The following is a 23806-nucleotide window of genomic DNA, read 5'->3' as shown; positions in this document are numbered from 1 at the left end:
TGCGCTTCAAGGTGTTGGTTCTCACCTTTAAAGCACTCCATGGCATAGGGCCGGGATACCTGCAAGACCGGATACCGATTACCTCCCACCGGCCAGTACGCTCGCACAGACAGGGCCTCTTCAGGGTGCTGTCGGCCAAGCAATGTCGGCTGGCGGCCCCCAGGGGGAGAGCCTTCTCTGTGGGGGCACCCAACCTGTGGAATGAGCTACCTCCCGGAATACGACTGATCCCGGATCTCCGCACTTTCCGTAAGGCCCTGAAGACTTATTTATTCCAGCAAGCTGGCCTAGCTTAAAATGGTTTTAATGGGGTTTTTAAATCTTCGATTTTATTGATTTTGGGTTTTAAATTGGGAACTTTCGATTTTGTAGAGCTGGGATTTTAAATTGGAAATGCCGATGATTTAATTTATTTTTAGTTTTTTTCTTAACTTTTGTATTATATGTGTTTTAAGTTTGGCTGTTCACCGCCCTGAGTCCCCTTGGGGAGAAGGGTGGTACACAAGTTGAATAAATAAATAAATAAATAAATAAATTAAAAAATAAATAAATAAATAAATAAATAGTTCAATTCTGGAGCCAACTGGAAGTTTGCTTCTCCTCCTAGCGTGGTGTCCTTTTTCCCCTGCCGATTGAAAGTCCTGTTTTCTCCACCATAGAGTTTCCTCCTAGAGCGGCGTCCTTTTTCCTCTACCTATCCTAACCAAAAGCCCTATCAATTGTGGAGCTGACCGGCGACAGGGAGCCGCAGCAGAGGGATGAAAGAGCCGCATGCGGCTCCAGAGCCGCAGGTTGCTGACACCTGCTCTACACAAAAGATAAAGCAACACACTCCATTATTTTTACTGTCCTGATTGTAGCACAAACACTAGCTATACTGGGGAGCTTGTCTTCTCCCACCCTAAAAAGCCCCCACTATAGCAGGTGATCTCCCACCACAGGTTCTGCAACATTTACATTTGTATAGGAGATCAGAACGTTGCAGTGATTGATCCAGGACCGGATTCAGATCAACAGGTTGATACTTTGTTTGTTGTTGTTGTTTTTTCCTATCAAGCCAATCAGCATTCTGGGACTGTTCAGCACACTTAATACTTAACAGGTAAAATCAGTCTCAGCTCATCTGTCTATGGAGATGGTCAGTCATCCAGGTCACGGATGTTGCAAAGGGAAGTCCAGATGCCTCCAGAAAAAAGGCATCTTTGGGACAACCGTGACCGTCCTGGATGACCGAGAATCTCCGTAGACCAAGGGTGGGCAACTGTGGCCCTTTTACAACCTGTGGACTTCAACTCCCAGAATTCCTGAGCCAGCTTTGTTTCCATTGGGAAGAATGAAGAGCATCAATACAGTTGTACAAGGTTTTTTTTATTTTATTCTTGAATCTTACAAAAAAATAAAGCCTATTTGATTACATTTTATTCACACTTATAAATAATCAACAAGACAAATCAACAAAGAGCATTTGGACAGAAGTCCTTTATTCATAGTTCCCAGAAAATGCATTGGACCTCGGCATCTGGCAGAAGATGTATTTGATAGTCTGATATTTTATAAATATATTTATACTTCATATTTATAAACCAGTAGCAATTTCTGGACCATTTTTCTCCCCCCAAAAACTATTTTCAGGTGATTTGAGTCCTGAAAGGGGGGGGGGATATCTTATTTAAAAGTTTTGTTTCATCCTTCTAATCTAAATACCAGCTATTCATATCGGGATATTCCTTCATCCAGCATTAATATATTATTACAAATTTGGCTCTTTTCCCCCCAGTCCAGAGTTCACCAGATCTCTTTTGGACAGGCAATTGATTTTGCATATTAAAGTGAAAGGTAAAACAAGGGTGAAAAATGGGCGGGAGAGATACAAAATTATTTGGCCAAAAGTAAAATTTCAAAATGGTTTCAAGACAAAAAGGCTTCACCCATCCTGCTGTGGATGGTTTTTGCCTCAGCGTTGTAGAAACTTTGCCTATTGTGGCTTTAAGAAGAAACCATGTTTTACAGTAGATCACAGAAAGGGTGATCTTATGGGGGGGAAAAGAAAAGTAGGATAAGATTTTATTTGTATGATGAAGCGTAATTACTGAGAGTAATCCAATTCTCATAGCTCTCAAGATACTGTATTTTTTGGAGTATAAGACGCACTCCCCCGCCCCCAAGAGGGTGAAAATTTGGGTGCGGCTTATACACCGAATGTAGCCCCACCCACCCGCCAGCCCCCACCCTCTGGCCTCTGCCTCCCAGCAATTTGCCTCCTTGGAGCAAACAGCCCATTTCAGTTTCAGCTTCAACACAGTCTGATTAGCACAAGCAGCTGATAGTCGGCCTCCTGACCATCAGCTGTTTCAGACTGTAGGGATTGCCATTTCCTATTGCCGCCTCCGCGTGCCCCATTTTCAGCCTCCGCTGTTTGCTGTAAGGAGGCAAATTGCTAGGCAGCAGCGGCAGATTTTTTTTTTCTTGTGCTAATCAGGCTGTGCTGAAAACGAAACTGAAACTGAAACAGGATATTTGCCATTTGCTGCAAGGAGGCAAATTGCTGGGAGGCAGAGGCAGTTTTTTTTTTCTTGTTTTCCTCCCCCAAAAAGGTAGGTGCATCTTATAGTCCGGAGTGTCTTATACTTCGAAAAATACAGTAATTTATGCCCGCTAAATTGGCCAGTATTTACATTTCACATGATGTGAAATGTTACAGCAAGGTGGGCTTCTAAATATATGTATTTATGGGCGTAATGGTTCAGTGGTTAAAGACACTGAACTTGTCAGCTGTCAAAGTTTGTGACATGTGACGGGGCGAGCTTCCATTTCTTGCGCCAGCGCCTGCCCATCTAGCAATTTGAAAGCAGGCAAGCGCGAGTAGATAAATAGGTACCGCTTCGGTGGGAAGGTAACACAAATGTTAAAATCACTTTGCCCAGAATGGTATTTCAGCCTACAAACACATCTACATTTTTCTACGCATGGAAATTCTCCTTGGGTACCACTGCAAATAGCTAAGGGAGAATATTTCTAGCTCAAAGTCTTCTTACCTTCTTTCACAGAAGGAAGAGGCAACCCATAAAGTTCCTGCCAGGGATGTCCACTGGTGGGTGGAACCGGGGGAAAGCAAAAATCACAACATAGTAGGTGTCATTGTGACTTTTCAGACCCTTCTCTGCAGGAGTGAAATGCTCCCGGTTTGGACCGGATCGCCCGATCCGGTAGCGATGGCGGCGGGTGGTTCGGAGAACCAGTAGCAAAAATCCCTGCACCCCCCCATGCCCAGCTGAGCTGCACAATCATCAGAGGCTTTTTTTTTTTTAACTTTTAAAAGCATTTTTTCTACAACCTCTTCCAACGAAAAAATGCCCCCCTTGCCAAGCCACGCCCACAGAACCGGTAGTAACAAATTTTACATTTCACCCCTGCTTCTCTGTAGATGCTTCTTGTACCTGACAGTTGCCTTTGTCCAAAAGGCTAACAAGATAAGAGGGGAAAAAAATATTATTTTGTAAAAAAAAATAAAAAACTTAAAAGAAAAAAAAAGATTAGAGGAAAAGGTTACTTTTAAAAGCATGACTGAAAAAAAAAGTTGGACATTTATTTATTTATCCAAAATTTTATCTATCTATCCTCCACTTCTGAGTTTTCAGGGGGAGAAAAAACATAAAGCCCCCAAGCCCACTGAAAAGTAAACAACAACAACAACAACAAAGGAATCACAATCAATCTTCATCACAGATTTTCTTAAAAATAATCAAACATACAAACATTAGAATCCTGGAATTAAAAAAAACAACAACATTCACCCCCTGTAAATACCAGCAGATTATCTGATGTACAATTGACTCAGGAAACCTGTTTCAGCCCATCGATTTAGTCAGAAAATAATCTGCGGCCCAATAATGAAATAAATGAAATAAATAATTGTCATAGCAGATGAGATGATCCAACCACCTTAAAGTTAAAGAGCTAACAGGTACATTCGGGTAACACAGATATGTCTTAGCGTGTGAGGTGAATCCAGCCCATGGGGTTGGATTTGGGCGCAAGGTGTATGGCCACAATTGAGCCCAACACACTTGTTGCTAAGCAAGAGAGTTGTTAAGTGAGTTTTGCCCCATTTTGTGACCTTTCTGGCCTCCAGCTTTCAAGCTGTTAACACTGCACTTATTAAACTTTAAATTCACGGTCATTAAATGAATCTGGCTTCTATGTTACTCGCCAGACGGTCACAAAAAGGGGACACTGCAACTGTCATAGATATGAGTCGGTGGCCAAGTGTTCAAATTTTGATCACGTGATCACGGGGATGCTACAATGGTCGTAAGTGGGAAACGGTCATAAGTCTCTTTTTTTCAGTGCCGTTGTAACGCTGAACGGTCACTAAACGAATGGTTTTAAGTCGAGGACTCCCTGTACTGCAAAAATCTGTTCCACGGCAAAGGCAAGGATCCTCCTGCATTGTCGGGTCTTTCCTTCAGAATATGCACGCTTCGGGGGCTACAAGTTTGAACTGAACATGAGAACGTTCTCCTGTCATCTTATTGGACCCTCCCACCGATTCTGAGCTAGCAAGTGGAAGAAAAACACCCAATTTCCATCTCTCATTAAGTGCTTTTTTTAATTTCCTAAAGACTTTCCTTCATTATCAAATGGCTGCTCTCAAGAGAACAGAAGCGCACCAGAAGCAAAAGATTGGATCTACAAAAAAAACGGGATCGCATCAGATCACTGTCTAGGGACAGATGGCCCTTTTATGATTTGTGGACTTCAACTCCCAGAATTCTAGGAATTGAAATCCACAAGTCTTAAAAGGGCCATCCACCGTTCCCCACTGCTAGTCTAGGACATGGGCAGTGGTGGGATTCAGCCGGTTCGGGTTGGTTCAGGCGAACCGGTAGTTAAATTGGTGGCTTCCCTTAACCGGTAGTTAAATTGCGCCCCTCCCCTTCCAGGAGTCCCCATGCTCCCCATTTTGGCTCCTGGGTAAATGCAGGGAGTCCTCCTAGGCCCAAAACGGGACGTGGGGGGGGCAGAGGCCCCCCATGACCCATTTTCGCTCCCAGGAGGCTTTACGGAGGCCTCTTAGGCCCAAAACGGGGCACAGGGGTGTGGTGCAGCCCCTCCATACCCCATTTTTACTCTCAGGAGGCTGCAGGGAGGCCTACTAGGCCCAAAATGGGGCATGGGGGAACAGTGCATTCCCCCCGCAGCCTATTTTTGCTCCCGGGGGTGTGTGCAGGCGGCCAAGTGCTGCCTGTCACACCCCCTGGCCATGCCCACCCAGCCGGTCATTAGGGCAGAGAACCAGTTGTTAAATTATTTGAATCCCACCACTGGACCTGGGGGAACATCAGGAGGAGAACTGTTGTCAAGGAGCTCAGGAGGAGGAAGACTTTGCTCAGCGATGTAGCCAAGCAGATGAGCTGGGTCATCCCGTCAATAAGTCCCCCAAGGAATTCACAACGGAAGTCTTTATCATTACCGGTGGCCCATAAACCTTTAAAGATTGACCACCTGCCCTCCTGCTCAAATCTGTCCTCCTCAAATTCAGGAAAAGAAATGATAGGACTCTAACCAGTCGGCATCACTGCCCTGCCTCTGGCACTCATGCCTTTCCCCACTCCCCAATTATTATTTGCAACTTCAGACCCTCCCCAAAATATTGATGCTCCCCAATTGAACAGGTGACAGCATATATCACCTGTGTGACTCAGCTTGGAGCAGCCTTTCTCAATCTCAGCAACTTTAAGACATATGGACTTCAACTCCCAGAATTCCACAGTCAACATGGCTGACTGGGGAATTCTGGGAGTTGAAGTCCATACGTCTCAAAGTTGCTAAGATTGAGACATGTTGGCTTAGAGGAGCCAATCTAAGGCAACAGCATAAAATAAAGCTTGTTATGGAGAATCTTGAACATAAAATCAAGAATGTATATTCCTATCTGTCGGGAGACTTCAGAACTTAGAAGACACCCTCTGGCAAAATATTAAGTTCCATTTGATGTCCACACAGTGTTAAATTCCTTATATAATGGCATGGCACTGTAGCCAGAATGAAAAAAAAAAAAACAACAGCATTTTTTCCTACTGCTTCTATTTGCCTAAATGATCAGGCTGCAAAAACCAACAAACATAAAATAAAAAAATAATAATCAGGGAATAAGGCTGTAAACTATTTAAGTCTTCTAGGAAACGTGTCAGGCAATATTCTTTCAAGAGGCAACTGGACTTTCCGGTTTTTCGTTGAAGACGTTTCACTTCTCATCCAAGAAGCTTCTTCAGTTCTGGTTGGCTGGCGGGGAAAGGAAGGATTTATACTCCTTGCAGATGGCTAGTTTGAAAGAGGGGTCAAAGAGGCCATCGATGTCAAAACTGTACAGCCCTCTCTCGACAGAGAGTGGGGGGGGGGGAAGGATACGACATCATCTATCACCAGTCTACAACACCGTCCTTTCAACAGTTCCAAGAAGGCTGCACACCCATATGCACCACTCAGGTGACCCTGAAGACACAGATAAAACCTCCAGGTGGCCTCAACGACTCTCTAGGTAAAGGTTCCTCTTGCACATGCGTGCTAGTCGTTCCTGACTCTAGGGGGTGGTGCTCATCTCCGTTTCAAAGCCGAAGAGCCAGCGCTGTCCGAAGATGTCTCCGTGCTCATGTGGCCGGCATGACTCAATGCCAAAGGTGGTCCCTATTTTTCTACTTGAATTTTTTACATGCTTTCGAACTGCTAGGTTGGCAGAAGCTGGGACAAGTAACGGGAGCTCACCCTGTTACACGGCACTAGGGATTCGAACTGCTGAACTGCCGACCTTCTGATCGACAAGTTCAGCGTCTTAGCCACTGAGTCACCGCATCCCTTTTCAACGACTCTCTAAAAGAATGCACATGACCAGCTGTCTGCAAGGAATAGAAATCCTTCCATTCCCCACCATCCAGTCAAGAGCTGAAGAAGCTTCTTGGATGAGAAGCGAAAGGTCTTCAAAGAAAAACAAAGAAAGTCCAGTTGTCTCTTGGAAAAAAAAGCACCTTTGGGACAACCATGACCTGGATGACCGACAATCTCCACGGATGTGTCCGGCAATAGCGTGTCTTTGGATTTATTGGATTTTCCTGCCACTTTGGGTCTGCATCAATTCAGTAACGATTTCATCACCCGTTCAATAATAATAATAATAAAGCAGATATTTCAAAGATTATTGTCGGGGTCCTTTTTGGGATTCTGGAAATGTCAAAAGCCAAGCAGAGGAAAGGACACCCCCAGCAAAATCAACGAAGCAGAATCCCATCTCTCTCCCGAGACGCTGCTTAGAGGCGACTTCCTAGCTTGGTCGGCCCGAGTTTTTTCCAGCCGAATTCACCTTTTCCATCAAAAGGAGGATGTGCTCGGCAAATTCCCGAACTGCCCCGCGGCCGCCATTGGACCTGCAGATGTAGCTTGCCGCTTTCTGTGCAGCCGGACATGCGTCCGCAGGGACGGAGCTCATGCTGGCTTTCTTCAGACACTCCACATCTGAGTCTTCATTTCCTGTGGGTGATTTGGGGGGGGGGGGGGGGAGAAAAAAAAAGCATCTTCGGTGAACGATCGCAGCCTTTTGTTAAACAAAAAAAATTGGTTAAATATTGTTAGAGGCGTTTCTGAGGTAATTGGGGGGAAAAAAATGGCGGGCTTGCAAATTAAAATCCTTGAGCTGTCATCGTTCTAAAAATTGATTTGGAATATAAAAGATTCTGTCCATCTTAGCGCATTCTAAAATCTTATGTATTAGACAGATTAACGAAAGAAATTAAGGAAAAAGAAGAGACAGAATATTATAGAATATGGAATAAATGGTATAATTAGCTCAAGACTAACAATAAAGAACAATAACTACGAGGAGAGAAAAATAGAAGTACCAAATAGAGATGTATCAGATGTGCGGAGTGGAATAAAAATGTACATAATATGAAGGTAGAAATGTACAATAGTAAAGAGATAACTAAAATGTATAGTTCTCTATAGGGGAAAAGGAAAAAAAAAGAGGGGGGAAAAAGGGGGGGGAAGGACCCAAGGTCATGTGATCCTCTTTTGCGACCTTCGGACAAGCAAGGTCAATGGGGAAACCAGATTCACTTAATAACCGGGTGACTAACTTATCAACTGCAGTGATTCACTTAACAAAGGTGGCAAGACAAGTCGTAACAAGGGGCAAAACTCACTTAACAGAACATGTTGGGCTCGATTATGGTTGTTAAGTCGAGGACTACCTGTACTCTTTTTCTGCTTCCAATGATTGAGAGAAGCTCAAAAACCATCCGCCGGGGAAATAATAAAGTAGCTGAAGCATAAAGTAGGAAAATGGAAATCTCGTCCGCAGAGGAAGCCAACTTTTCAGAAACTTCCAGCAGAGCCTTAGTAAACGAAATCAGCAACAGCATTCGGAAAAGACCTCACCTAAGTACGCAACCTCCTTCCAACACAGCCCCATGGACTTCCGCCATTTCTCCACGACACCCAGCTTGTCTATCACCCCGACTTCCACGGTACAGCCCAACTTCGAGGTCAAGAGCGCCTTGGTGGAACAGTCCCTCTCGGAGATCAGCCGCACCTGGACAAACAAAAGGCTGTTACAAGTGCTGACAGAGGATCAGCACCTTTGTAGATCAGGGTTTGAACCGTGGGCTCCTTGGTGCTCTCTGAGCTTGGTTGTTTTCTTGCAAGACGTTTCATTACCAAACTAGGTAATGTTGTCAGTGCCAAGAAAAACTTCATGTGCATTAAAGCACTGCCGGCCACCGGCCCCTCCAGCAACCGTATCAGATGAGCAGGCAGCGTGGGAGTCAGGGCCAGCATCAGGGCAACCTGAGAGCTCTGAGGGGGAAGAGGGAATGGAGCTATCACAGAAAGACAGAGGCGGAGCCTGGGCCGTCCATCAGCCCTCAGGTAGAGAGTCAACAGCTCCCAGGTCTAGAGAGGGCTGATGAGGAAGAGGAGGAACAGCTGGGTCCAGTGCCTGACGAGCGGATGTGCAGAAGGCAGAGGAGAGGAGAGCAGCGGAAATCTATGAGCCGGTCCTTGGGACAGAAGAGCCACCGCTGCTAGCAAAGCCCCATCCTAACTCTGGGGATAAAAGACAGGGGGGTGGCAGATGAATAGATGTGGCAGACAACTATTAATCTCCCTGCCGGTCAGTCATTGATGGCCTGCACTTCCGAATCTTGTCTGGAAATTATCAGAATTCTTCTTGGAATCTGTAGCGCCTTCTGAGCATGTGTGTGTGTGTGTCTGCTGCTGGAAGAAAGGGAGCACACCTTCCAGGACTTCCTTTGCAAGTGTGGGAAGAGAGAAAGAAAGACTCAGGGGTGGGATTTAGCCAGTTCGTCCCGGTTTGGGCGAATCGGTAATTGTGACCTGCAGGTGGTTTTGGAACACCTAGGTCAGGACAGTTTGTCTCCTGCAAACTCCACTCCCCTTTCACTCCTCTTTTATTCCCTATGGGAGGGGCCATTCATCGTCCACCTGTGGCCTTACTCCCAAGTCGACCTTTGTTCTTTAGCTGTTCCCTTCATCTGACAACTCTGCGCATGCGCACACTGGGAACAGGCTCCAGCTGTTCGTCTGCCTCACTGATGTCTGACTATGAAGGCAGCTGATAACTGGCATCCGGCCCTGGCCCTCTCTCTGCCTCCGATGCAGAGCCCTCATCAGAGCCTTCCCCAGATTCTAGGACTGGCCCATGTTGATACATCCCTACTCTAAAAATCCATCCCCAAAGACAAGAGTTAAGATGTACCTCTACGCCTCTTTTCTGAAGCTGATTGATGCCAACCGCATCTCTGACATCATAGGAAACCATCTCTTTCCCATCTTCGGAGATGTAGAGGTGGCCGGTGGTGAGGCATCCGTCGATGGTACATACCAGAAGCTTCACTTCCTTTAAGGTCTCTTTCCCAAAGTAGCCATATCTGGAAATATGGTTTACAGTCATGGAAAAAGAGGGGAGGAACCAGTGGTGAAATCCATTTTTTTTTTACTACCGGTTCGGTGGGTGTGGCTTGGTGGGCATGGAGTGGCTTGGAGGGTGTGGCAGGGAAGGATACTGCAAAATCTCCATTCCCATCCCACTCTGGAGCCAGCCAGAGGTGGCATTTGCCGGTTCTCTGAACTACCCCAAATTTCCGCTACCGGTTTTCCAGAACCTGTCAGAACCTGCTGGATTTCACCCCGGGAGGAACCCAGTTTATTTATGTTGCATTCTATGGGCAAGAAGGCGGCTGGAAGACCAAGAGGGAAAAAAAATGCATCGTTCCCATTGTATCCTTATGATTTATATTGATAGTTTCCTGATTGCTTATTTGTACCCTATGACATCATTAAGTGTTGTACCTTATGCTTCTTGATTCTTCTTGATATCCTGTCTTGATGATGCACCAAGACAAATTCCTTGTGTGTTCAATCACACTTGGCCAATACAAAATTCTATTCTATTCTATTCTGGAAGAAGGGTATCTAGAGAAATAGCTCAGGATTGAAATGAGGGGTCCTTTTTTTTAAAAAATAAAATAAAATTTGATTTATATGCCGCCCTTCTCCGGAGACTCAGGGCTGCTTACAATGTGTTAAGCAATAGCCTTCATACTTTTATATATTTATACAAAGTCAGCTTATTGCTCCCACAAACTGGGTCCTCATTTCACCTACCTTAGAAAGGATGGAAGATGGATGAGTCAACCTTGAGCCTGGCAAGATTCGAACCTGCAGTAATTGCAGGCAGCTGTGTTAATAACAGGGCGCCTTAGACCACTGTACTACCAAGGCTCTTGGTCCTTGGCGTTCTCTCTGAGCTCGCAGACCTTTCATTACCCAGCTAGGTAACAGCATCAGTACTAGAAGGTAGTTTAACCGCATTCCCTTCAAGCACTGATGACGTTACCTAGTTGGTGTGAGAAAGCAACAAATAGCCTATTGGACTACCAGAGTCCATAGGTCTCAGAAGGATAGCAGGCCCTAAAAAGGCTACATGAACCAAAGTTTTAGATAGAAAGATTTCGATAGAAAGATTTCAAAGTGTATCGGAACTATCCTGCTGAGCTGTTGCTGTGAAATGTGATTTTGCAAAGTACCATATTTTTCGGAGTATAAAACGCACTTCGCCCCTCCTAAAAGGGGGTGAAAATTTGGGTGCATCTTATACACCGAATGTAGTCCCGCCCACCCACTGGCCCCCACTATTTGGCCTCTGCCTCCCAGCAATTTACCTCCTTGCAGCAAGCAGAAACAGCCCATTTCAGCTTCAGCACAGCCTAATTAGCACAAGTTGATTGCCCATTGCATCGGCCTCCCGACTCTCAGCTGTTTCAGGCTGCAGGGATTGCCATTGCCTATTGCTGTGCGGGCCTCTGCTGCTTGCTGCAAGGAGGTAAATTGCTGGGAGCAGATTTTTTTTTTTTTTTTGTGCTAATCAAGCTATGCTGAAAACGAAAATGAAAGTAAAGCAGGCTGTTTGCTGTAGCGAGGCAAAATTGCTGGGAGGCAGAGGCAGATTTCTTTTTCTTCTTTTCCTCACCAAAAAAAGTAGGTGCGTCTTATAGTCCGGAGCGTCTTATACTCCGAAAAATATGGTACGTAGTTTTGAGATATATTTGGAATCAGAACATTGAAACGGTGAGAAATAGGGAACTGAAAGTAGCCGATGGATCGAGGTTTGAGATGTACACGGGTGTTTGCAGACAGTGACGGTCAGTAAGAATGTAAGAAAGAACAGGGAAGTAAAACTATGGAATGTGTATGTCAGTAAAAAAAGAAGGTATAAGAAATGTGCCTTGAGATGGGAATGGTGTCCTTTGCCCAACAGCAGTCCTTGTAAGATGGTTTAGCAATGGTTTAATGTACGTTTTGTTGTGGAATTGCATTGCTATGTTGGCTATTCGTGTTCCAAATTGCTCATGAAATAAACCTCTCATCTTAAGGCAGTGGGGAAATCCACATTTTTTTTACTACCGGTTCTGTGGCGTGGCTTGATGGGCATGGTGTGGCTTGGTGGGCGTGGCAGGGGAAGGATACTGCAAAATCTCCATTCCCACCCCACTCCAGGGGAAGGATACTGCAAAATCCCCATTCCCTCCCCACTCCTGGGGGAAGGATATTGCAAAATCTCCATTCCCACCCCACTCCTGGGGCCAGCCAGAGGTGGTATTTGCCGGTTCTCTGAACTACTCAAAATTTCCACTTCTTATCCTCCAGTTCCTGTCAGAACCTGCTGGATTTCACCCCTGTCATAAGGTAATATTTATTGCTTGGGGTTTGTCTGTGTTCCTCTTTATTGGGATATTTTTACGATATTGGGTAATGAAACGTCTGCAACAAAACAACCAGGCTCAAGAGAGCACCAAGGACTCTGATGGTACACCCTAGCATTATGAGATTTCTCAAAGGAGGAGAACATCACTGCCACCGCTCGAGAAAGCCAGTTTCTCTGTTCACCTTAGGACCCGTTGCTCCGCGATAGGCCAATCTATATCAACATCGATGTCCACACTGTGCTCAGCTCGCATTTCGTAGTATGCCATTTTCCCACCCTAAATAAAAATGAAAGCATGGGTCAGTCAATCTTGCCCACACCAGGGGGCACATCCTGAACTCCACAGGGGTTATGTACAGGCACAAGTCTGCAGAGGAGAGACAGAAATTGCATTCCAGCCCAATTTGCAGGCAAATCTCCTTTTTTCTCCCCCTTTTAGAAGTAAAAGACCTGTGACCATGTTATATACCCTGAAACTGTGAAAGATCATGGGTCTGGCTAGAGAATCGCCCGAACCCTGCCGAACCACCAGGAGCCCACCCCTGGACGTAGCACTATAGCAATAGCACTTAGACTTATATACCGCTTCATAATGTTTTATAGCCCCTCTCTAAGTGGCTTACAGAGTCAGCCTATTGCCCCCAACAATCTGGGTCTTCACTTTACCAACCTTGGAAGGATGGAAGGTTGAGTCAACCCTGATGGAACTCCTGGCAGTGGCCAAATTCAGCCTGCAATACTGCGTTGCAGCCACTGTGCCACCATGGCTCAAGATTTACATTATAGATCATTAGCTTCTAAATCCAGTAAGACTCAGAATATACAATAGTCATAGGAATTTCTATTTCAGTTAAAAAGAAAATACATAGCCAGTAAGGAAGTGTTATAAACTGGAAGGGAGATATAATTTTAAAAAGCATATATTTTGTTTTGGAGGATTCCTTAAAGAAAAGTATTTATGCCGTTACGCTGTTGCTGTTTACCTCTCCTAGTCTGGGAAGCTTCTACCCTGTTTCCCTGAAAATAAGAATCGACTGGAAAATAAGCCCTAGCATGATTTTTCAGGATGCTTGTAATATAAGCCCTACCCCAAAAATAAGCCCCAGTTAAGATTGTCAGCCAGATGAACATTTAGTACTGTACTTCCCCGAAAATAAACCCTAATTGGAAAATAAGCCCTAATGTGTCTTCTGGAGGAAAAATTAATATAAGACCCGGTCTTATTTTCAGGAAAACATGTTAGATTTTCTACTACAGACTTCTTCCTTCAAGCTTCCACCCTATCAAAAACAGAAAAGATGCGCTGACCTTACTGCCCCAAAATCCAGAAGTCCAAAACTTAACAAATCTTGTGTCAATTCCTACAAATAAATGATAACTAGGAACCATGTAGGAACAGGGCTGGGCAAGTGATCGAAGCCCCATCCGCGAATATGCAGAATCCAGGCAGTGCGTGAAACAACACACTCCCAGTCCATGGAAAAAGTGCCCTCTATGGAACTGGTCCCTGGATCCCAAAAGATTGGAGGCCGCTGGTCTAACAAATGGAGAAAGTTCTAATGAAGGAAAATTCTATTTAAACCAATATATCCAATCTAAAGAAGAGTGGGCAAGAACTATGCACACAATATTCCAAACAACTCACTATGATTGGTCTAGTTCAACTATTTCCTTATTAGTCTTTCTTCCTTAAATAAGATCTTGGATTTAACAAGATTAGGGCTCACTGCAGTAAGAATGAACAGAAAAAGATCATTTGGATTTCCTATCTGGATGTTGATAGTCCTTCCTTCCTCTTATTCCTCATATTCCTCACCTTTCCTATATTGTTTATTGGTAAGGAATGCCACCACCAGCTTTTTCTAATCGTTTTTAAGTTTGCATAGTTTAAGCCTTATAAAAAAACATACCAATCAATCGTCCTTCCTTTCTTCCTCTCTCCCTCCCTTTTCCTTCCTTCCTTCCTTCCTTCTTTTCCTTCTTCCTTCCTTCCTTCCTTCCCTCTCCCTCCCTCTCTCTGCTTTTTATCCTTCCTTCCTTCCTTCCTTCCTTCCTTCCTTCCTTCCTTCTTTCCTTCCTTCCATCCATCCATCCATCCATCCATCCATCCATCCATCCATCCCTTTGTTCCTCTCTGATATTTTGGTTCTACTTAAGAAACAATAAATTATCTACCTCTTAAATTCACCTCAGCACTCTGGGTGGAATAATAATAATAATTCATACCAGCTGTGCTTCTGCATCAATAATAGTAAATAGGAAAATCTGTTTAGAAAAAACAAAATATAAATCCAATCTACTGTGGCCTTTCAGCTGGGGTGGATTTACCAACGTTTTAGGTGGCACAGTTGTATCATGCTACAGCTAGGAATGTAAAACAGGAAGACAATCTGGAGAGCGATTCCAGGGAAGTGGGATTGAAAGTCTCCCTTCCTCTTCTATTTTTTTTTATTTAAAAATCAACTCTATCAGCAATCTGGCTTTGAGGGTCAAACCATCCCTTACAGGAGGACTTTAAGAAAGAAAGAAAAAAACTGAGGAAAAAAAATTCAGCCAGTTCCTAAATCGGAGCTATTAAAGGATAGCATCGAAAGAATTGAATAGCTTCTTCAGAAGCCCAACTTGGAAGTGCTATGGCAAAAGAAGGACAAACAGCACTGGCATACCCACCTGCAAATACCCCTTTTCAATTAAGGCCCTTTTGGCAAAGTAAAACGATCCATTTTCATACAGTTCACCATCCCAGTCCTGTCGCCGAGGACGCTTGGCCGGATTCAGATTTTGCGGGACGGTCACTTCACAGACTGTTAAAGCAACAAAAAAAAAAAAAAAAAAGGGGGGGGGGGGAGAGAGAGAAAGATGGATTTGGTGTCATTGGAATTCGAAATAACTCTGTGCTGTCCTACTCACTCTCACACACACCTAAGTGTAGTTTAGTGCAGGGGTCTCCAACCTGGGCAACTTTAAGACTTGTGGACTTCAACTCCCAGAGTTCCTCAGCCAGCTTTCCACAAGTCTTCAAGTTGCCCAGGTTGGAGACCCCTGGTTTAGTGAGTTCATTGATATTCCCCAACAATTCCCTTCACCAAAAACCCAGGACTGTCCCAATTAGACAGAGCCTGGTGGCACAGTGGACTAAACTGCTGCTGTTAAAGTAGCACTTAGCTGCCAGCTGCCTGCAATTACTGTGAGTTCAAATCTCACCAGGCTCAAGGTTGACTCAGCCTTCCATCCTTCCGAGGTAGGTAAAATGAGGACCCGGTTTGTGGGGGCAATAAGCTGACTTTGTATAAAAAAGAACACCGCTTAAGGAGGGCCGAAAGCCCTACTAAGCAGGTATATACAAAAGTATGAAGGCTATTGCTTAATGCATTGTAAGCCGCCCTGAGTCTCCAGAGAAGGGCGGCATATATAAATCGAACTAATAAATAAGTAATAAATAAATAAATAAATAAATAAATAAATAAATAAATAAATAAAGTCCAGCCACAAGCAGACCAATGCTAGTCCACAGAACAATGGCCAAAGAGTCCACAAGGCACTTGAAAGTTTCTCATTAAACCCAGTGTTGTGGCCCACCGGCAGCCAGCAGAGCTGGCAGCAGAGTCAGACAGTGAGGAGGTTGTGGAGGAACTTGGGCCAGTCCTGGGGGCTGGGGAAAGCTGGGACGAGGGCTCTGCGTTGGAGGCAAAGAGGAAGTTAGCAGCGAGGCAGAGGAACAGCTGAAGCCTGTTCCCAGTGTGCGCATGCGCAGAGCTGCTAGAAGACAAGAACAACTCAGAAAGCAGGGTCGACTCAGGAGTAAAGCCACACCTTGAAGGTGATTGGCCCCTCCCATAGGAAATAAAAGAGGAGTGAACAGGGAGGGAGCTTTTGCAGGAAACCATTCATTCGTTCCGTGACTCTGACAGACTCTATGCCACGTTTTGCCTTCTATTGCGGTTGGAAACAAATTAAGTGGAAGCTTGCCGATCGAGATAAGGTGTGTTGAGAAATATTCCTCTGAAAAACTGTTTGGACAAACTTTGCTGACTAGGAATGAACGTAATTCAGTCTGTGTAAACAAAAGAGGTTTTGACCGTAATTCCTGCCTCCTGCTTGTTAAGGGAGCCTAAGTCAGAACAACCACCAGGCAAACTTAAATCCACAACACGAAAGGCTGCAATGAGAGGTTTTCTCTGGCAAGAAAAGTCCAGAGTTCCCAAGGCACGATCCAAATCAAGGCATGGGAGGCAGGAATCAAAACAACCAGAAAACACACAGCTTGGAAACAAACGTGTTGTTCCCAGCATCACTTCTATTTTCTCTGCTGTGCTAAGTAACCAGCTTGCGGTGTAGCTCATCAAGAAGAGCAAGGCTGCCTCCTCACAAGTAATCTGGCTGACCTGCTCCTGCCTTTTCTCTGTGTTCTTGGATCAGGTACAGAAGGCAATTCCTCTTCCTCATCCCTGACCGGCTGCAGCTGCATGTTTGCCCCCACCTGGAGCTTCAGGATAATTCTGCTGCAGCTGCACTTCAGCCAAATCCCTCACAGGCAGCTGCTTGGAGCCATCAATCAACTCAGCTCCTGACATGTCAGGAACTGGTTCATCCTCCCCCGAGCTGACTTCTAGAGACGTATCTGGGGAAGTGTCCAAGGTGGGGGGAATCATCACAACCACCCTGATTTTTCGAAGGGAAGCAACATACCGTCCCAGCAGAGACACACGCTATCAAGTTCGAAGCACGCTTATGCGGTTGCAACTATTATCGCTTCTCAGCTTGCCAACAAACTAGTGGGGAGGGAAGGGGGAAATGGAATGTAGGCTCCAGGCCTCAAGAAGGCAAACCATGAGAGCCAAGGACACTTTTAGCAGGTGGCTAAAATCCTCAGAGACATTTTCTCATAACAATTCAATGACATTCAACTGGACAATGGGACCTGCACTAATAGGGGGAGGGAGAATGCTACTCTTTAATTATAGGGGATTGTGCGGGAATTAGTTAGAGCTGGTTTTGCCTTAATCAGTGCCGAAATGACGTACTCAATAAAGTTTTGCGTAAAGAGATTGGATCGTCTCGAAAGTGCTTGCTTGGTTGGGTTCGTCGGTCGGAATCTTGACACACGCCTTGCTGGTTAAAAGGTCCCTGCACCAATCTTTGGCCTTTCCAAGTAAGAGAATCTCAGGCAGCAGAAAGACCCTGGCCCAAACTCTTGGGGTGCTAACAACCAGCTGAGTAGACTATACTGAGATGGTTTGGATTTAAAAATAAAGATAAAGGTTTCCTGTCCAGTCATTTGACTCTAGGGCAGGGGTATCAAACTCAAGGCCTGCGGGCCGGATGTGGCCCGCAGGGTTCTTAGATCTGGTCCGCAGGCCTGCCCTGGAAACAGTGAAGGATCGGCCCGCTGTGCCTCTGCCAGCAAAAACAGAGCTCAGGTGGGCTATTCTATTTTCACTGGCAGAGGGCTGCAGGAGGATCCCTTCCAGCCCAGCCCCGCCCAGACCACCACAGGTGACGTCCAACTGGCCACACACCTCTGGCCACGCCCCCCCAGCCCCCTGAGGTCAAACACAACCCTGATGTGGCCTTCAATGAAATCGAGTTTGATCACCCCTAGGGGAACGGTGATCATCTCCATTTCTTAGCCGAAGAAGCCAGCTTGTTCGAGGCCGATAGAAGGTTGATGTGAATAGGTACCTATCTGAAGTTTTTATAAGCAATAATATCCAGCCTCCTCTTTTACCTCCTTTTTTAATTTCACTCCATCTGAACTGGTGCCGCCGCACGACTGAAAAGACCGAGTCGAAGCCATCCTCACGGATCATTTTGACGACTTTGATGAGGTCGGTGGGATGCAGGCAAGGGGAAGTTGCTTGAATGTTTCCTACGACGTCAACCTCTGGAGAAATGAGAGAAAAACACAGAGGAGATAAGGAGCTTCTAGGCTGCAGTTTGATTCAAACTATGTGTAGTCCTCGATCACAATGGAGCCCAAGCTTTCTGTTGCTAAGCGAGGCATTTGTTAAGTGAGTTGTGCCCCATTTTATGACCTTCCTTGCCACAGTTGTTAAGGGAATCACAGAGTTGGAAGGGACCTTGGAGGTCTTCTAGTCCAACCCCCTGCTCAAACAGGAGACCCTGTACCATTTCTGACAAATGGTTGTTCAATCTCTTCTTGAAAATCTCCAATGCTGGATTCCCCACAACTTCTGGAGGCAAGTTGTTCCACTGATTAATTGTTCTCACTGTCAGGAAATTTCTCCTTAGTTCTAGTTTGTTTCTCTCTTTGTTTAGTGTCCATCTACTGTTTCTTGTCCTGCAGAACATCTAGATTCAGTCACAGTTTTGTTCCATATAGCATCAACCTTGTAAACTCTCAAATTTCCTTTTTCCGCTACGTATTCAAAATGGACAATCATTAATATATATGTGTGTGCGTGTGTGTGTGTATGGTGCAGGCATATATTTATCTACGTATAGAGCATGTGTGTATGTGTGTTATATATGTGTTTGGGTAGATATACACTTTCTGTTGTGGCCCGCCAGCGGCCAGCAGAGCTGGTGGCAGATTTAGACAGTGAGGAGGTTGGGGAGGAACATGGGCCAGTCCTGGAGTCTGGGGAAGGCTCTGATGAGGGCTCTGGGTCGGAGGCAGAGATGGGGCCAGGGCCGTCTGACAGTTATCACTGCCTTCGGAGTCGGATATCAGTGGGGCAGAAGAACAGCTGGAGCCTGTTCCCAATGTGCACATGCACAGAGCTGCCAGGAGAAGGGAACAGCTAAGGAACAAGGGTCGACTCAGGAGTAAAGCCACAGGTGGACGGTGAATGGCCCCTCCCATGCGGAATAAAGAGGAGCGAAAGGGGAGGGGAGTTTGCAGGAGACAATTAGTTCAATCCATTAAGGTGAAGATCTGTTCCTGACTTCTTGCCAAGTAATTGCTGCTACAGTGTGTGGCGTTTGGAAGATATCGGCCTGACAACTCTCCAAGCCTGGTCTGTAGTTGTGAAATCTCATGAAAGACTGTTTTGCCGGGACTTTGCTGGAGAGGAATTTCCCTTTAACCTAAATAAAAGGGGTTTTATCGGGACGAGGAGTCTGCTTCATGCTCTTGGGAAGCCTAGGTCAGAACACTTTCTCTTGAGAGCAGGCAACAGAATTTCATTTTTAATGTGGACCGATGTGCTCGCAATAAAAAAATGTCAATACAGTTATCTTATCTTATCTTATCTCTTATCAGACTCAGACTCAACCCATCCAAGACTGAGTGGCTGTGGATACCAGCATCTCGTGATCTAGTGGTCCCGTCACTCGCGATAGGAGGGGAGGTCCTTACTCCCTCAGAAAGGGTCCACAATCTGGGTGTCCTCCTGGATTCACGGCTATTTTTAGAAGATCATTTGACGGCCGTAACCAGGGGGGCCTTCGCACAAGTACACCTGGTGCGCCAGGTGTGCCCTTTCCTAGACCAGGATGCCCTTGCCACGGTCACTCACGCCCTTGTTACATCTCGGTTGGACTACTGTAATGCCCTCTACATGGGGCTGCCCTTGGGATGCACCTGGAGGCTACAGCTAGTCCAGAATGCGGCCACGCGGGTTGTTACAGGGGCTTCTTGTTACTCCCGTGTGACACCTCTCCTGCGCAAGTTGCACTGGCTACCGGTGGGCCTTCGGGTCCGTTTCAAGGTGCTGGTGCTCATCTATAAAGCCCTACATGGCTTAGGCCCAGGGTACTTGCAGGATTATCTCCTGCCATCCTCCCATCGTCCTGTGTGCGCCCATAGAGTGGGCCTCCTCAAGGTGCCGTCAGCCAGACAATGTCAGTTGGTGGCCCCCAGGGGGAGAGCGTTCTCTGTGGGAGCACCGACCCTCTGGAATGGGCTGCCCACTGGCCTTAGGACAGCCCCTGACCTCCTCTCCTTCCGCCGCGAATTGAAGACGTGGCTTTTTCATCAAATGGGCTGATCCGCAGGGGTGATTTTTAATCAATTTTAATTGGGTTTTTAATGTTTATGTAATTTTTGTTCCGTTCTTTGTAAGCCGCCCTGAGTCCTTCGGGAGAAGGGCGGCATATAAATTACATAAATTACATAAATAAAAATAAATTATCTTATCTTATCTTGGAGAATAGGTTGACCCCCCCTCATCTTTCTGGCAGACCCTCAAAAATCGCAATCCTGCAATCATATTAAACTAGACATACCTGTATTCAAATCCAGAGAATGAATGAACGCTAAACGATCTCCCAAAAAGCAATACTTAAAAACAAAAAACAGTTTGTCAGCACCAACCTACCCTCATGATATTGGAGAAACTCCACAATGGTGTCCAAAGAGGTAGAAGAATCTTTAGACACTTCAGAGCTCCTCCGATGCACCTGAGCTCCAAACTGCTTGGCAATTTTCTCAATTTCATCGTGATCTGTGGAAATCCATACACTGTGGATAAGACAAAGGGAGCAGCAACGTTGTTGCCCGTTAGGGAAGTTGTGACACAACACGACAAGCCTTGAAGATACGAATCAATTCTTTATCTCGTATTCCACCCCCCCCCCCAAATCTTTTTTGGAAAAACGAACAGTAACCGTTCTTTTCAACCAAAGACTTTTAGGAAAAATCACTAGGGTTTGGCCTCAATGTTCAAATCTGTAAAATGGGCATATCAGGTTTGCAAATGGAAAGATTGTGCAGCACTTCAGAATTGGAGATAAAAAAAGGGTCGCTGAAGGATATTAGGGTATACATCTAGCACCCTCTGAAAAGCTGTAAGGCTGCTGCATTTTTTTGCCTCTAAAGCATATATTTACTGCAGTGGATTCCAGAAAAAGACAAGTTTAATTTAAGGTGGACAGACTGGCCTTATCTTTCTGCCCACATATGCTTTGAAATACCCTTTACCCAGGGGTGAAATGCTCCCAGTTCGGACTGGATCGCCTGATCCGGTAGCGATGGCAGCGGGTGGTTTGGAGAACCAGTAGCAAAAATCCCTGCTGCCGCCCCCCATGCCCAGCTGAGCTGCGCGATCATCAGAGGCTTTTTTTTTTAACTTTTAAAAGCATTTTTTCTATAACCTTTTCGGCTGAAAAAATGCTTTTAAAAGTAAAAAAAAAAAAGCCTCTGATGATCGCGCAGCTCAGCAGACGATCCCAGCTGAGTTGCCTGATCGTCAGAGGCTTTTAAAAGCATTTTTTTCTGCAACCTCTTATTTTTGTAGAAAAAATGCTTTTAGAAGTAAAAAAAAAAAATTGGCCACGCCCACCCAGTCACATTAACCCTCCCCCCACCAAGCCACACCCACAGAACTGGTAGTAAATTTTACATTTCACCACTGCCTGGGATCATGTGGTCACCATTAGTAACCTTTCCAGTTGACTTCCTGCAAGCAAAGTCAGTGGGGAAACCCCGATTCGTTTCACCACCGCATGATTCACTTAGCAACGGTGGCAAAAAAAAAGTCATAACATGGAGCAAAATTACTTAACAGCGGTCTTACTTAACAGCAGAAAATTTGGACTCCATTGTGGTCGTTAAGTCAAGGACTACCTACCTACCAAGCATATAAAGGACGTTACCAAAAGTCAAGCCTCACAATTTATTATAGAAATTTCATTCATTTGAATTGATTGCTATTTTTTTTAATTAAAAAAAAATTCTTTTTAATAGGTCACACCCCAAAACTGGAATGGAAAGGATGATTTTTCTCAGCTTTGCTGACCTATGGCTGCCCAATTCCGTGCAGTTTGTATTTTTAGCTCTTTTTAACCTTTTAGCTTTTTAAGTGTAAATTGGGTTTTAATTGGATTGTTTTAAATTGTGGGCCAAAGCTGCATAATTCTTTTAATTGATTTTAAATTTTGTATTGGTATGTTTTTTATCCTGGCTGTGCACCGCCCTGAGTCCAATAGGAGAAGGGCGGTATATAAATTGAATAAATAATAATAATAATAATAATAATAATAATAATAATAATAATAATCATCCCCCTCAAAAAGCCTCAGTGGTGCAGCGGACTAAAGTGCTGTTAAGTGCTAGCGCTTAGCTGCCAGCTGCCTGCAATTAGTGCAAGTTCGAATCTCACCAGGCTCAAGGTTGACTCAGCCTTCCATCCTTTCGAGGTAGGTAAAATGAGGACCCGGATTGTGGGGGCAATAAGCTGACTTTGTATAAAAAAGAACACCGCTTGGGGGGGCCAAAAGCCCTACTAAGCAGGTATATACAAGTGTGAAGGCTATTGCTTAAAAGCATTGTAAGCCACCCTGAGTCTCTGGAGAAGGGCGGCATATAAATTGGAATAATAATAATAACAACAATATTAAAACCCCATAAAAACCAACCTCATTGCATATGGGCTGTGCACTGACCATAAATATTTGAATTGAATTGAAACCTTTCATCCCACCCGATTTGCAACATGCTATGAAATTAATAATTAATAATTATTAATAACTAATAATTATTAATATAATATTAATAATTAATAACATTTACTGGAATCCGCTGGAAACTTTTTTTTTTTTTTGCAAGATATTATTTAAAAAGCCACCCCCAACCCACAGCCCAACCTAGATTTGAAACCTCCATGGATTTTCATCTTTGGATTCTGAAAGAGCGTGCTTTTTAATAACGAGAAAGCCCTGTGTTACGTTTTTAATCATGATTTGTATGAAATTCTTAAGGAAATCACAAGAAACCCGGAAGTTTCTGTTGCAGACAAAAGAACTGTAGTTTCATTTAAAAAGGGAGGGGGGGGGAAGAGAAAAAAAGAACGTTGACACTCGCGCATGCGCAGACCTCTGGAAGGCGCCGGAGTCGAGGGCTGCCCTCAGTACCCAACCAATCAGCGGAACGCCAGCCAGGAGCTTAATGTTCTTCAGCGGGATCCCTTTGCTGCCGCCTCGAGCCAGGATCAGCGCCGCTATGTGAGGGGACCCCAAGTCGGCATCCCCCGACGGCCGGGAAGAGGCGATAGCGAGCGAAGGAGAATCCCCAACTGTCGCAGCCATGGTTTGCTGACAGAATGAATATAAACCGCCCTTTTGCCACGTTTAAGCCCCGCCCCTCGCGCAGCCGCCCTGGGCACGCCCGCCATGAAGAATGCTGGGAGGTGGAGTTTTTATAGGCGCGGAGATTTTTAATGTTCTGCTTCAAGGCTTCCGAGGCGGTAGAGGGCGCTGTTTCTGCGCTGGCCTGCAAATGTAGTTTCGTTGGCCGATGGGAGTTAAAAAGCCAAAGGCCGTTCCAGGGGGATGCCGGGAAACGTAGTTCAATGGATGGATGGAGGCATCTAAAGGGGATCTCTGCTGGGCATGAGGCCGTTCCTCTCCTCTCGAGATGCGATGGACTACAAATCCCATGTGCTGACTGAGTGTGATGGCTGTTGGAGTCCAACATATCTGGAAAGCACCTGGTCTAATGGGCTGGAGGATAAGAATCCCCGAAGTTATTATTTATTATATATATATATATATATATATATATGTATGTATGTGTATATATATATATATATATAATAAATTATTATATATTATTATTATATTATTATA

The 23806-nt window shown here is 45.0% G+C and overlaps 1 protein-coding gene across 1 annotated transcript; it reads right to left on the bottom strand.

The window, feature by feature from the left end:
* Positions 1-3573: 3573 nt before the first annotated feature.
* CMAS (cytidine monophosphate N-acetylneuraminic acid synthetase) lies at positions 3574-23328 on the bottom strand. Its single transcript, XM_034442140.3, has 8 exons — positions 23055-23328; positions 20560-20702; positions 18006-18161; positions 14948-15081; positions 12460-12554; positions 9770-9941; positions 8431-8584; positions 3574-7524 (listed from the first exon to the last, which is right to left on the bottom strand). Exons 1-8 carry the CDS (start codon positions 23264-23266, stop codon positions 7319-7321), a joined length of 1272 nt encoding a protein of 423 aa, XP_034298031.2. The 5' UTR covers positions 23267-23328; the 3' UTR covers positions 3574-7318.
* Positions 23329-23806: the final 478 nt, after the last annotated feature.

Source organism: Pantherophis guttatus, chromosome 7 (assembly GCF_059756535.1).
Source record: "Pantherophis guttatus breed Tessera chromosome 7, ASM5975653v1, whole genome shotgun sequence".
NCBI lineage: Eukaryota > Metazoa > Chordata > Lepidosauria > Squamata > Colubridae > Pantherophis > Pantherophis guttatus.
The sequence above is the reverse complement of the archived record's forward strand: the minus strand, read 5'-3'. Positions and strand labels throughout refer to the sequence as shown.

Coding starts and splice junctions, on each gene's coding strand:
- CMAS (XM_034442140.3), bottom strand. CDS start 23,266: ATGGCTGCGACAGTTGGGGATTCTCCTTCGCTCGCTATCGCCTCTTCC. Junction 20,703..23,054: donor GACTCCGGCGCCTTCCAGAG/GTCTGCGCATGC, acceptor TCTTATCCACAG/TGTATGGATTTCCACAGATC. Junction 9,942..12,459: donor GCGGAGCAACGGGTCCTAAG/GTGAACAGAGAA, acceptor CCATATTTCCAG/ATATGGCTACTTTGGGAAAG.